General features: G+C 34.9%; 1 protein-coding gene and 1 pseudogene across 2 annotated transcripts; one reads left to right on the top strand and one right to left on the bottom strand.

Moving 5' to 3' along the window:
- Nucleotides 1-2,086: 2,086 nt before the first annotated feature.
- On the bottom strand, nucleotides 2,087-13,273 carry LOC110095095 (probable plastid-lipid-associated protein 8, chloroplastic). 2 transcript variants are annotated; one of them, XM_020820486.2, is made up of 4 exons: nucleotides 13,018-13,267; nucleotides 9,251-9,374; nucleotides 6,061-6,240; nucleotides 2,087-2,465 (listed from the first exon to the last, which is right to left on the bottom strand). In XM_020820486.2, exons 1-4 carry the CDS (start codon nucleotides 13,180-13,182, stop codon nucleotides 2,272-2,274), a joined length of 663 nt encoding a protein of 220 aa, XP_020676145.1. In that variant the 5' UTR covers nucleotides 13,183-13,267; the 3' UTR covers nucleotides 2,087-2,271. The 2 variants fall into 2 exon arrangements, with proteins under 2 accessions (XP_020676145.1, XP_020676144.1); XM_020820485.2 differs by lacking the exon at nucleotides 2,087-2,465 and adding an exon at nucleotides 3,053-4,275 and having other exon boundaries at nucleotides 13,018-13,273.
- On the top strand, nucleotides 6,251-8,765 carry LOC114580664 (annotated as a pseudogene).
- Nucleotides 13,274-13,706: the final 433 nt, after the last annotated feature.

Here is a 13,706-nt window from a genome sequence, read left to right as displayed (position 1 = left end):
GGTGGGTATGGGTGGGTACTCAACATCAAAAGACAAATTGATTTACATTACTAATTACTCATGTGGATGCAGTATATTACAGTAATCCTTACTACACAGTGCGTAACATTGAACCATATCGCGACCACGATAAATTTTGATATGTGGCTTGAAAGTTTGCAATCAGAGAAAATGATAAATAACCTCAAGGCCATTAATCCGTGGTAGATTGCATTCAAGAAGCGTGAAAAGTGGGTGGGTATGACATCCCGAAAGGCACCATAGGTGGGTAAAGCCCGCTAACGTAGAGCGTGGGTACCCAACCATGACCCCGTGTAGGGCTCTAGTACTAATCTTTTTGGAGACAAATTCTTAAATCCTGTTAAGATTTAAGCTTAATTTGAAACTACTTTTTTATTTCTTTTTAAAGTAGCTTTTTAATGCAAAAGATTTAATTTTTGTACTAGAAAATTATTTTAAGAAACATTAAAAAAGCGGATTGGATCAGGATAGCCGTTTGCTTTATTAAGTATAATGAGTAAATATCAAATATTATACAAATATTTAGTTTTTTTTTGTATCATTTATTGGGTATACTCGGTAAATCGGATGGTTGTCCTGTCCAGATTCTGCACGTAATAATTTCCCCCAAATAAATTCTTAAGTTTTTTTATTTGGAACGATTTTTTTACTTCTTAAAATAATTTTTTATATAAAAATATATTTTTTAAAAAAAAAAGTAAGAAAGTTTTTCCAAATGACTCACACCTAATTAGCTTCCAAGGACTCTTAAAAAAATATATCAGAAATTGCTTTAATTTTAAAGTGAAATTAATAATTGTTATGTATATTTTAATAAAATTCGCTACCTTGACACAATTATTAAAAAAAAATTCTCTAAAAATAAGCCAAACACTTTTGTATATTTCGATCCACGGCCTACCAGATTGAATGCGTAAATTTTTTTGATTGGATTTCATCTAATTATTAACTATCCGAAGGAAAAATAAAATGTCGTAATAATATGCGACAATTTTACATTATTAAATTGCCTTTTTATTAATTAGAAATGAAACCCTCAGGGTAAATTAGTTCTTTAAAAATCGTGCAAAAATATCAAGGACCAGAAATAAAGGTCTAATGCTTGCATTATAATATCCATTCCACAGCTCAAAATATAATGTTTAAGCATTTGCATTTATATTTATTCTATTATAGTATTATCATATTACTATGATTTCGTATCGTACGTTTTTAACTATTTTTGAGAAAAATTAGCAAGTAAAAATAATATTTATTTGAATGAAACATTTTTTTTTTCTTATTTATTTTAAAAATATCATTTTTTAAATAGTAAAAATAGAAATTATAATTGAAAAAATCATTTAAAAAAATTAGTAAGAAAAATATTAAAATATAAAATCATATGCAACCCAAACTAACTTGTTGTTGAGGGCTGCAATTCAGATTTTTTAGCAAATCAAATATTTTTTATAAACGATAAGCAACAAATCGTAGAGTATTTTCGTTCAAATTCATAATCATAAAGATATAATTATCTCCTCTAATCAATAGATCACAAATTCATATAATGGATTAGTTATTGCCAAATGCCCACCCTGAAGGCCAAACAGCATTGCAGCTTAATTTAATTGATTCCAAAAGCATTGCAGCTTAAAGGCTTAGGCTTAGTTTGCGATAACTTTCTAATTGCTTTATAAATCAAATTTTTAATAAAAAAATTTTAATTCAAGAAATTTTTGTATTATAAAGTTGTTTTAGAAAGCAGCCAAAAAGCTGTCCCACTTGGGACGGCTTTCTTACTGCTTCTTAAAGCGGCTTTTTAGTACAAATTTTTTAATTTTTGTACTATAAAGCAGTTTTAAGAAGCAGGAAGAAAGCCGTCCCAAACGAAGCCTTAGTTTGCAACAACTTTCTTACTATTTTCTAAAGTAGCTTTTAAGTATAAAATTTTTTTGTGCTATAAAATTACTTTAGAAAATAATAAAAAAGTTGTCTCAAACGAAACCGAAATCTTTAACCAAATGATGTACTATGCAATGTTCCTTGAGAAAAGAGAGAACAATCAACTATTGCAATATACTCATCTCAAATCATATTTAAATATTTTATAACTCATTGCGATCAAACTTTGATGAGATATTCTCACTTAATTCTTTTCCGAGAATAAAAACTACAATGTTTCAGTCGAATGTGCCAAAATTCTAAGAGAGAAACCATTCTGAACAAAGAACAATAACACACAGAGAGGGAGAGAGAGAGCTTACAGCGTTAATGGCCTCTTCTTAGAAAGACAAAAAGAGAGCCTTTGGATCCCAAGCCTAATCTTATTTTCTCATCAATATAGGTGATTTCCAGTTTAACCTCACTCTCACCACCATATCGGAACCCCAGAGAACCTACCTTCAGTTCAGGGGGTTCAAAAATGACTTGGATCCACTTCTCATCAAGTACTTTCAACTTACCTGGAAGAGTACAAAATTTTGCAGAAGATGCAATGGCATAAATATCAAAATTAAAGGAAACTAAATGCTCCATGCTAGTATGGGTGTCAATGAACCAAGTTTAGCTCAAGCTACCACTAACTTGAGCTTAAATTTGACAAATTAATGGAGTTCGAGCCTGAGGGTCTAACTCGAGCTCAGCTCTATGAATTTGAGTTGACTCATGGTCATATTATTTATGATAAAAGTCAAATATGATTTTAATTCAAATAATTGTTATAAGAAATGACAAAAAGAATGAGAAACTAAGTAATAATCATGAATTAGTTGAGAAAAAGAAAAATGATAGGATTTTTAATATTTTTAATAACTCCATGCATAAGAGATTGAATCAAAATATGTTTTTAAATATAGTTTATATTAATATTTATTAGAAAGAGTTAGATCATAAGTTGTCGAGTTGAGTTTTGGTTAGGTTCAAATTTAACTTGTTAATTCATCAAATTTGACTCACGAGTACTTAATTTAGTTACACCCCTAGCTTGAAGCTTATTACATTGGGAAGTCCTTCTGGAACATACACTATTAGGCATGCCTTGCTCTCTCTCTTTTTTTTTTTTTTTTTTTTTTTTTTTTTTTTTTTTTTTGAGCTTTTTTAACGCCTACTAGACAATACTGGAACATGTGAAGAAGATTACTTGTTGGATACAAATTATTTCACACAAATTTTATTTTAGATTATCCCTTACTCTCTCTCTCTCTCTCTCTCTCTCTCTCTCTCTCTCTCTCTCTCTCACACACACACACACATTTAGATTATTATGTTTTAAAATTTTCATATTCCTAACTTATATCACTACAATCATAATTTGTAATATATACCTTCATGCATCAACATCAACATAAAGCCTTTATCCCACTACGCAGGGTCGGCTACATGAATCATTTTTCTCCATTGTGTGTTGTTAAAGGTCAAATTCTCATTTAAATCTAATAAAGAAATATCATTTCTAATATTTTCTAACCAAGTCTTTTTAGGTCTACCTCTACCTTTCTTAATATAAGTCAAATCTAATACCTAAAAGTTGGACACTTATCAAATGAATGGATGACACATGCTAGGTGATGTAGACAACTAGATTAAAAAAGATCAAAAGGAGAACACTTAGGAAAGAAGAATTTTTCTCAACTCAAATTTTAATAGGCCAACACCAAACACACCTCCAAAACAAAAGTTAGACAAAAAAAAAAAAAACTACCCTCAGAACAACCAATTAGCAGTCACCTCACTTGTATCAAAATAGTAGGAAAAAAATAAGTGCTCAAAGACATGCAAACCAGAGGTCCACCACAGCAATTTGGACCAACGTCCACCACAAACTCCTCCGGCAAATGCTACCAAACTGGCCAACCAACACCTTCAAAAGTTTGAGAAAAAAGATACAAGTGGGGTGGAAACTTGTGGAGAGAAGAAGTAGGTAAGAAGCCCGAGACGAAATCAAAGAGATGAGAAGAGAGGTGGAAATAGTTCACAAGCTATCCAAGAAGAAATCCTCAAATTTTTAGATATCTTCACTCACCAAAAACTGCCTCCAAAAGCCACAAAACAGCCACTATATATAGGAAAGGAGAGGGAGCCAAACAACCCAAGCAGCCGCCCACACTATCCAATCAGCAAAGGGGTGGCAGAAGGCCAACAGGCAACCGAATGGAGCAGCACCCGAAAGGCCAGCGGGACACATCCAACGAACAGCCAACGCCAGGGGGAAGGAACCGGGCAGGCAGAGGAACCGAAGGGGCAAAACAGAGGGGGATGAACCCGGCCAGCAGCCTGAAAAGGCAGCAGAACACAGCAGTTCGCCATAATGAGTTGAAAAAGATAGTAGAACACAGCATCTCACAAACTATGCAGCAAAACCCGAAACAACCAACCCAAGGAACTTGGGTCAAAATCCAAATCAGCTCACAAGCCATAACACCAAAGAAGCTAGCACACCAAAGGCAATACATGTCAAAGAGCACAACCTACGCATGATCATTGGTTGCCTTCCATCATAGGGTAGAAAAAAAAATGAAAAATACATAAAATTCAAATTACAAAATAGTTCAACAAAAATAAAAAACTAAAATGAAATTGTTTGCATCACTAGGCCTTCAGAGTGAGTAGGGGGTTTTCCTAAACACAGATAAAGGTTGGAAGAAAATTCCTTGTGCAGCGCCCTACCTAGATGCCAAGTACACAGACCAGCCATGCACCAGGCACCGACAAACCACCATCCAGCAATCAAGCCTTCAAGTGGTCAGGAGTTAACCTGCACTAATCTAGCAAGACGCTTAACGGTATCACCGACGGCCAGTGTCAACTAACCACCGAGAAGCTAATCATGCATCAACTAGCGTCGGTAGGATCGCTATTCCCCTTGGGCTGTCGGGGTCAGTACCGACGGGGAGGCAAACGCCACACAAGTCGAAAAGAACCGAACATTCTTTTCTAAAAAAACTACATATATGAGATATATACCTTCATGCATATGACACCAATTTCCATTACTATAATATTAATCTTAAATTTATTCAAAAGTGAAAGAGAAATAAACAACATTCATATTTTGGAACATTAAAATGGCAATAATACAATTTAAGCTGCACGCTACTTCATCCATTCCATGATATAGCTAGACAGAAATAGGTGCAATTTAAGTGATCTGATTGTGCCTAAACATAAGCCTCATGAATATACAATACCAAAAAAAATTACAATTCCCGATCAAATGTCTTCCGGCTAAATATGGCTTTTAACAAAGTTAAAAAAAAAATTAGGCTTTGTTTGGATTTCGTTTATTCGATGTGTAGTTTGTGCTCATTTGGATCACTTTGTTCATGAAAAAAAAAATTGTCTAGATATCTTGATGCATAATGCATTATGATGGGCTTCAAAGTCATTTGATTTGAGCTAAAATTAGTGATGTATATGATATCCTGAATAGCATTAATATTGACGCAAACGAGACAATCATCAAAATATTCCGACATAATTTTTTCAATGTTTATTATTACATCCCAAAATATATACATCCAAATCGAGAAAAGCAACAGCACATCTCCTTTTACATTCCGCATTTCCACATCCATGGCCTGTCTTCTAGATGAGACAAAAAGACCTTTAACATTTTCTTAGTTTATTGTTATTACATGGGAATTCAAACTAAACCTACTCATGTAAGATTTAGAATTTTCTACCTCCTTCCATGTAATTACAAATGGTACAAAAATATATAATCGAGAGAGCTTTGATATTTCGTTATGCATGTTAGTTTGTTGAAGCATTTGTAGACATTGATGTATTTATATTATGTTTTTCCAAGACTTAAACTTAAATTATCTATTTATTTATAATAATTTTATGTTATTGCTTGAGGTTATTTTGATTTTTTAGACTTTTGCATCACATATTGCTATAGCAAATAGATAATAAGATTCTCAGAAAGAGTAACTCGACCAAAGGTCTACCAAACAGAATGAACAGCACGAGCAACAACAGCTTTTCACAACTTCTCATCCAAATTTTAGAAAGCAACAATCACGCCAAACAGAGAAGAGGTTAACTAAGTTTTACCTTTCAAGGAAACTTCTCCATCGAGGAACCCAAGAACAGAGAAAGAAACTTTGTTCAGAACAATATCCGGAGCTTCAACGACCTGCACCATCTCTTTTGCATTGAGAAAAAGACGGCCAAAAGAACTCCGATAACCTCCTCCAGGAGAAGTTGGAACCGAGCAATATAGCACATCCCACTCTGTTTAATAAGCAATCATAAGCATCCATAAAAAAACTTCAAAATATATAGCACCCAAAGAAGGTATCAAAGACACTGGGGAGGGGTCCTAATATAGATGAATAGTTTCAGAAAAATATTATTATCTTCGGGAATGTCTGGGCCGTCTTTTTCATTATTCTACTAATTTTAAAGCCTTATCTGCTAAATATTTTTCAATTTTCTAACTCTTCATTTACCCTATTATGCTGAAGCTCTTTGGTCGCTACAAATACTAAAGGTGATAACTACCATATTATGAACATCTTGAATAAATTATAACTTTGACAAACTTCATTTTTCTTAATATCAATGAAACAGTTTGAGCAACTCGATCTTAAGCCTTTTACAGATCATTAACTGCCATAAGGAAATCCTTTTTGATGTGCTTTTTTACTTCTCTACTAATTGCTTTAGCACAACAACTGCTTTGATAGCAAATATTATTGCGTGGAACTAAAATGATTATTTGGCACTCACATGCTTTGTATATAACATTTACTCCGCTAACATTTTCCATACCATCATTTTACAACCCACTTGATTGTAGCAATCCAAGATATCTTCCTAGTTCTTAAAACATTGACAGCAAAATGTTATTATCAATCATTACTATCTTGCAAGTCCTCATGATTTTACTAAAAGAGTTGTTAATAATGAGTTTAGACGTGATTCATGCCACCTCACCAACAAGACCGAATTTTAAAGAGATTGATCAGGTATGAAGGAGATCAAGGATATGCCCATGGAATCAAGGGAATAATCCAAATTTCATATCAAAAGAGGAGATAAAGAAAGAGATTCAAAGTTTTAATTGAACCACTGAGAAAGAAGTGGTCAGCCACTAAGAGATTCAAGGAAATAAAAAAATAACACTCGAATTTCAATCCACAAATCAAGTTATGCATTGGAAATTCCTCCACTATTGAAGGATGATGAATTTGAATTTGAAATTCATGGATTATCACTTTTAGTTAGAAATTATCCATTTTTTGTAGACATTTTCAAAGTAGTACCTACTTTTAGCCTAGGTTTGAATTTTTAATGTAATGTTTTTATTTTCTTTGTTAATTAAATAGATATCTATAAATATCATTTGTTACTAAGCTTTAAAATCAAATATATTAGCACATCATTTCTCTTAAATCCCATCACTAGAAATATTTGTAACTACTACTTAATATTGTTAACAGATATTTTTGTCCTCCTATGCTCCTATCCTCCTATCCTCCTATCAGAATTAAGTAATTTAAGTAATTTAAAGCTCTATTTTTCGCTAACTAGATTCTCTGCAATGATGATGCTGATCACTTTCCCCAAGTTGGCCTCCACCAAGCCTATATCATCACTTTACAAGCCACAACTTCATCCCCTCTTTAAGCTCTCATAGGAAGGAGTCTGCATGTAGCCCTAAGGTTTTCTTTTAATGACAAGTTTCATGCTAATCAACACTTCTTGATCCTCTTGACATCATCTTGACATGATTATGACATTGATCTCATTACATTCCTCCTGTACAATATATGTTGGGCCTAAGAGATAAGGATCCAAGAATTAGACAACGGTTCTTCTTACTATAGAACAATTCTTGTAAGAAAATACTATTCATCAAATTTTTAAAGAAGAATGGGCTTCTTGAGGATGATCTCGATGCTCCTCTACGGAGTGGCATTGTCAGGGTTTTTAATCAGCCCTACATTGAAGCTTCTACTAATGGTAATGGATTTGTTGAGGTAAGGTATAAAAGGAAGATGTCAAATGAAATACGAGAACTGAGGAAGAGAGGAACCAACCCCGAGCATAAGGCTTTGGTCAGGAAAGCTGATTTATAAGTGATAGATAAGATTCCCAGATCAGTAAACATTGTGCTTGGTGATGTTGGTGAACCTTCAACTTCGAAGACTGCCATAAAAGGATGCAAAAAGATCATTTATTGAGCCACAACTCACTCTCTTATAACTGCAAACCTCTACAGGGTGGACTACCGAGGACTATACAATATCACCAAGGCATTTCAAAATTATAACAATAAATTAGCACAATTAAGGGCTGGAAAAAACAATAAGAGGAAAATTCTGCTAGCTAAATTTAAATCATCTAAATCTTTAGATGGGTGGGAAGTTCACCAGGGAACTTACTTTCAGGATGTTCTTGCTGCAAAATATGATGGAGGAATGGATGCAAAGTTGGAGTTCACATAAACGGGAGAAGTAGTATTTTCAGGATAAGTATTTACAAGATGTGGATATGTCGAGCTTTTCAAGAGACTCTCCTTTCCTTTGGGCTCAACCGTTGATATATACGACAGTCTACTTCTCTCTATTGGTGGAAATGGAAGGTCATTTTTTGTAATTCTAGAGGCTGGCCCATTAGTTGATACCTCACAACAACAACAACATCAAGCCTTTATCCCACTACGAGGGGTTGACTACATGAATTATTTTTCTCCATTGTGTCCTGTTAAGAGTCAAATTCTCATTTAAATCTAATAAAGAAATGTCATTTCTAATAATTTCTAGCAAAGTCTTTTTAGGTCTACCTCTAACATCTATCTTTTTTAACATAGGCCAAATCTAATAAATCTACTCTCCTAACAGGGACATCAGAAGGCCGCCATTTTATATAACCAAACCATCTAAGGCAACCATTTTCCCATTAGCTGATACCTCCCAAAGCAAATTATATTTTGTTAGAATGAGCGCAAAAGTAGGCTTCTGCAGGGTGAGAATAATTTTTTCATCTTTTAGACATGTTAAATCACCCCCCGCGCTAAAATTTTTTGACATCATTAGGTTAGAGTCATTTTGTTATGATTGTATTCATAATAAAACTGAACTATAGTATCAAGTTGATTCTGGAGGACTACTTCATGTTAAATCATGAAGTTCAAGATCAGATACTCATCAACCAATCAAATGGCTCTAGCATTATTTGTCAAAAGACCATACAAATCATATTTGTGAAAGTAAAAAAGAACCCTTTCTTGGTTTACCTCCAAATATCAAAGGGCATTTAACAGGCTCACTAACGCAGTACTTTTGCAGCTTTTGTGCAACATCCGATACCTCTCTATGGCCATCTTTTGAAAGCAGAACTCCTCGATCTGTCCCCTTAACCTACAAGCAATTGTATAATTACGTCTAGTCATCAATAAGGTAACGTAATTTGATTCAAACAATGGATAGATTTCATTTAAATTCTTATGGAAAAGAAATAGGAAGCAATTTATCACTATACCTCTGGAACTAAATGCTCCTTCGAAGTGTAATTTGAATAAAATGCGGATGCCCCTCTTGTGATGACTCGTTTGATGCCTCACCAACACTCACTTTTCACTCTTGTGATGCGTTCTATAATCCAACAAACTACAAAGGTTTTGTGGGAAGTTTACAATACTTATCTCATACACACCTAAACATAGCATTTATAGTTAACAAACTGCATCAATTTATTTAAAAAGAAAAACTGCCTCGATTTTAGCACCACCCCACTTATAATCGTTGAACTGTAATAAAATGACTTACAATTTTTATTTGGCACTATTGATCGCAATATTCTTATTCATGACTCTTCATTTCAAAATTCATGCATTCTCTAATGTCAACAGATCAAGTCAAAACTGACTAAACTTCTACAATTGCCCAGATCATGTATCTTAGTTAGACCTTCATCTTTTGGAGAGCTAAGAAACAAAATATTTGTTACGGCTGCAGGCCAAGGGAGACTGGACCGGCCGGCCCAGCAGGCGGTGGAGGGGAAGGAACCTGAAACTAAATGCAGGGAGATTTCAACCTCTCTTGTGGGACCAACAAAGCAATAAATCATTATGTTATGAAAGTAATTAAGGAAGGTATTAAGATTATTTCCTAATTAAATAGGACTAATTTGGGGGCTGATTTGAGAAAGATTAATTATGAGATATTTCCTAATTAAAGAGGGCATATTTGGGGGTTGAATTAGAGGAGATTAATTATGAGATATTTCCTAATTGGAGAGGGTTGATTTTGGGGCTGAGTTAGGGACTGATTTGAGAGGGAATTGGAAGAGGGCTATTTTGGAATTTGTTGTTTTATTGTTTGCTATTAGTAGATTTATGTTATGTTTGGAGGGAGAACATGATTTAAGAGTGTTGTGATTTTCTTTTTGTGAGGGATCCTAGCAGTGTCTTGGGTTTGCAAGATAAATGTATCTTATTTGTTCGTAGTTGATTTTCTATCAATATAATTTTATCATTTTGTTGAATATCTTGGAGTTTGTTATTGTTTTCTAGAATAGAAGACAATAAGGAGGGAATTGTGTGGTGGAGGTGGTAGAGTAACTGACAATTATGGGAGGCATTTTGGTCAAGGGGAGTGGCCGACTGGAGATGGAGGGAAACAAGTTGAACCATGGGATCATGTCATGCAAGAACGGATGGAAGAAAGATGGGAGTCCCACCCTCGATACACGGGGGAAACATGGAGGGATCATAACAACAGCATCATTGGAAGCAGAAGAAGTTATTGGGGTGGTAGCGATCCTGGGGTAGGGTGAGAAAGTTGATGATGTCAATATTTAAAGGAGAGGATGTCTATGGGTGGGTGTATCAGGGGAAGATGTATTTCATGGTGAATGGGGTGAATGAAGAGGAGAAGTTTACGGATGTATGGCTATGTTCGTAGGGGAAAACTCTAGCTTGGTTCCAGTGGATGATAGCATGGACACTAACTGAACAGCTGAAGAAAGCCATGAACAACATCTCATCATTCCACCTTGAGGACAATGTGCGTCTTTGGGAGGGAAGTATTGTTACAGTTGCAGGCCAAAGGAGGTCGGATTGGCCGGCTCAGCAGGCGGTGGAGGGGTGGAACTTGAAACCAAATCCAGGAAGATTTCAGCCTCTCTTGTAGGGCCCAAAAATATAATAAATTATTATGTTAGGAGAGTAATTAAGGAGGGAATTAAAGATGTTTCCTAATTAAATATGGCCAATTTGGGGGCTGATTTGAGGAAGATTAATTAGGAGATATTTCCTTATTAAATAGGGCAGATTTGTGGGTTGAATTGGAGGAGATTAATTAAGAGATGTTTCCTAATTAGAGAGGGCTGATTTGGGGGCTGAGTTAGGGGCTGATTTGAGAGGGAATTGGTGGGGGAGGGCTATTTTGGAATTTGTTATTTTATTGTTTGCTATAAGTAGTAGGATTTATGTTATGTTTAGAGAGCTAATTTGATTAGTTTTCTTTCAGTGAGGGATCTTAGTAGCATCTAGGGTTTAGGAGAGACAATCCTCTTTTTTTATTTGGTCTGGTCACCTGACATAGCTCGACGTTCGGACGCCAGTAAAATAGTGCCACGTGTTCTCACTATTTACCGCGCGGTCCGACAACCCCGGCCCGGAATGGAGACGAGATTGCTATGTTCGCGTGCTGCTAGGTATTGCACGGTATTGGTCGATTTTGCTCGGCAATAACGAGAAATACCATTTTGTGAAGACCAATACCGAGCAATACTGAGCAATACCGAGTAATACCGAGCAATACCGAGCAATATCGAGTTTTTCTTGGTATTGCTCGGTATTGCTCGGTATTTCTCGGTATTGCTCGGCATTGGTCTTCACAGAGCGATATTTTTCATTATTACCAAGCAATACCTAGCAATACCTAGCAATACCGAGCAATACCTAGAGCAATACCGAGCAATACGCGAACATAGCAATCCCGGGTCAAGTCGTCGGCCCGCGCGGTATTGAGTAAGACCCGCGCGGTAAGAGGACCATTGTAACTTGCTTTATTCGTATTTGGTTTTCTATCAATAAAAATCTATTTTTGTGTAGAATCTCTTGGAGTTTGCTGCTAGGTTTGATATTTATAATTTTTACTAGCTCATTTAAATGCTAGTTCGATTAATTTAGAAAAGAAAATTATGGACATATATTTGAAAGCTTGGTTCGAGCTTGAGCCAAACATGAAAATTTTATAATATGCCTAAGGAAAGTGCAACTCATGATGTGCTTGACTAGGCTCAACTTGACTCGATTACAAACCTACTTGCTTCTCTACATTGAACATCAATATTGGACTCCCAAACAGAGCTATATCTTAAGGGGGGCATGTAAAGGAATAAATGTAAGAAAATAATGCTCAATTATTGTACTTAATTAGCCTCTCATCTTGCAGACTCCCATTTTGTAGGCTTTTGAAATTGGAAATCTCACTCGCAAATCCTTGCACATTTCTTTCATAATATCTCAATCAAAAAATTATGTCATTACTCAAACCTTCCTAATACCATGCCAAGTTTTCAATGTTTAACACTGTTAGGATTTACTAAAATGGATTAACAGGATTTACTAAATTCTGATTGAATAAAATCCTACATACAATCAAACAGACCCCTCAATGTTGATTAAATCCTAATTAAAACTACACCAAAAAATAATTAGCCGTATTTCAAAGCATATTAATATGAGACATGTTCTATATATGATATGACGAAAATTTATTTTAAAAAAAAATTGTTCGAACTCTCATGTTAATCAATCTAACTTTCTATCATAAAGATATTGTAGTGATTTTACATAAGAAAGTACATCTGATGATCAATAAAGTAGTTCTCAATTGCAGATTGACGTCAGGACATTATAAAAAGACAGTCACGATTAAAACTAAAATGCAGATTATTTCAATGTTATACTTTGACAATGACTGCAAGCAAACCCTAACTATTTTTCAGCTTGTTCGCTGCTAGAGAGAGAGAGAGAGAGAGAGAGAGAGAGACCTTGGATAGAATGGTGGAGACGAGGTCATCGGGGCCGGCCACCAAGGGCTGGGTAGAGAGTGAAGAACGGACGAAGGAGATCCGCCGTCGATGATGATTGGATGAGATAGAAGGCGGAAATGACGGCTTAGGTAAAGAAGTCAACAGTGAGAGAGAGGAAGCCATGGATTGGAATTTGGAAGGGCTTTCGTTCACTCGTCCTTTCAGTCCGCTATTAATTGTGGAGCATATTTTTTACGGAAAATTTTAAGCATATTTTTTAGGTTATAAACGAGCAGTTTGAAGTGCTCGTCCAGATTTTATAATTTTTTTTTTATTCGAAATAAATTACTGTATTTTCAAATACTGTGAAACTCTCTCTTATTTAATTATTACTTTTTTTTTAAGATCGTTATCATACAATTATCCGGATGAAACAAAAATCGGCAATTTGATTGGCTGTGGTCATGGGGGTGGCCCTGGTGGGCCCACCACTCGGATAAAGTTTACCGCCTATTTTTCATTTGTAAATAATTGCGGGAATCCTAACTTAATGTAAACGGGTCCACTGGAGTATATGTCTAATAGAGCTAAGTTTATTTAGTTGTTATTTATTAAGCTTGAGCTCGACTCAATTGCTAGAGCACGGCTTAATTGTTGAGTTCGACTTTTAAGTTTTGAATTATTTTTTTTATTTTTTAAAAAATTTT

Source organism: Dendrobium catenatum, unplaced genomic scaffold (assembly GCF_001605985.2).
Source record: "Dendrobium catenatum unplaced genomic scaffold, ASM160598v2 fragScaff_scaffold_1179, whole genome shotgun sequence".
In the NCBI taxonomy this organism is placed as follows: domain Eukaryota; kingdom Viridiplantae; phylum Streptophyta; class Magnoliopsida; order Asparagales; family Orchidaceae; genus Dendrobium; species Dendrobium catenatum.
The sequence above is the reverse complement of the archived record's forward strand: the minus strand, read 5'-3'. Positions and strand labels throughout refer to the sequence as shown.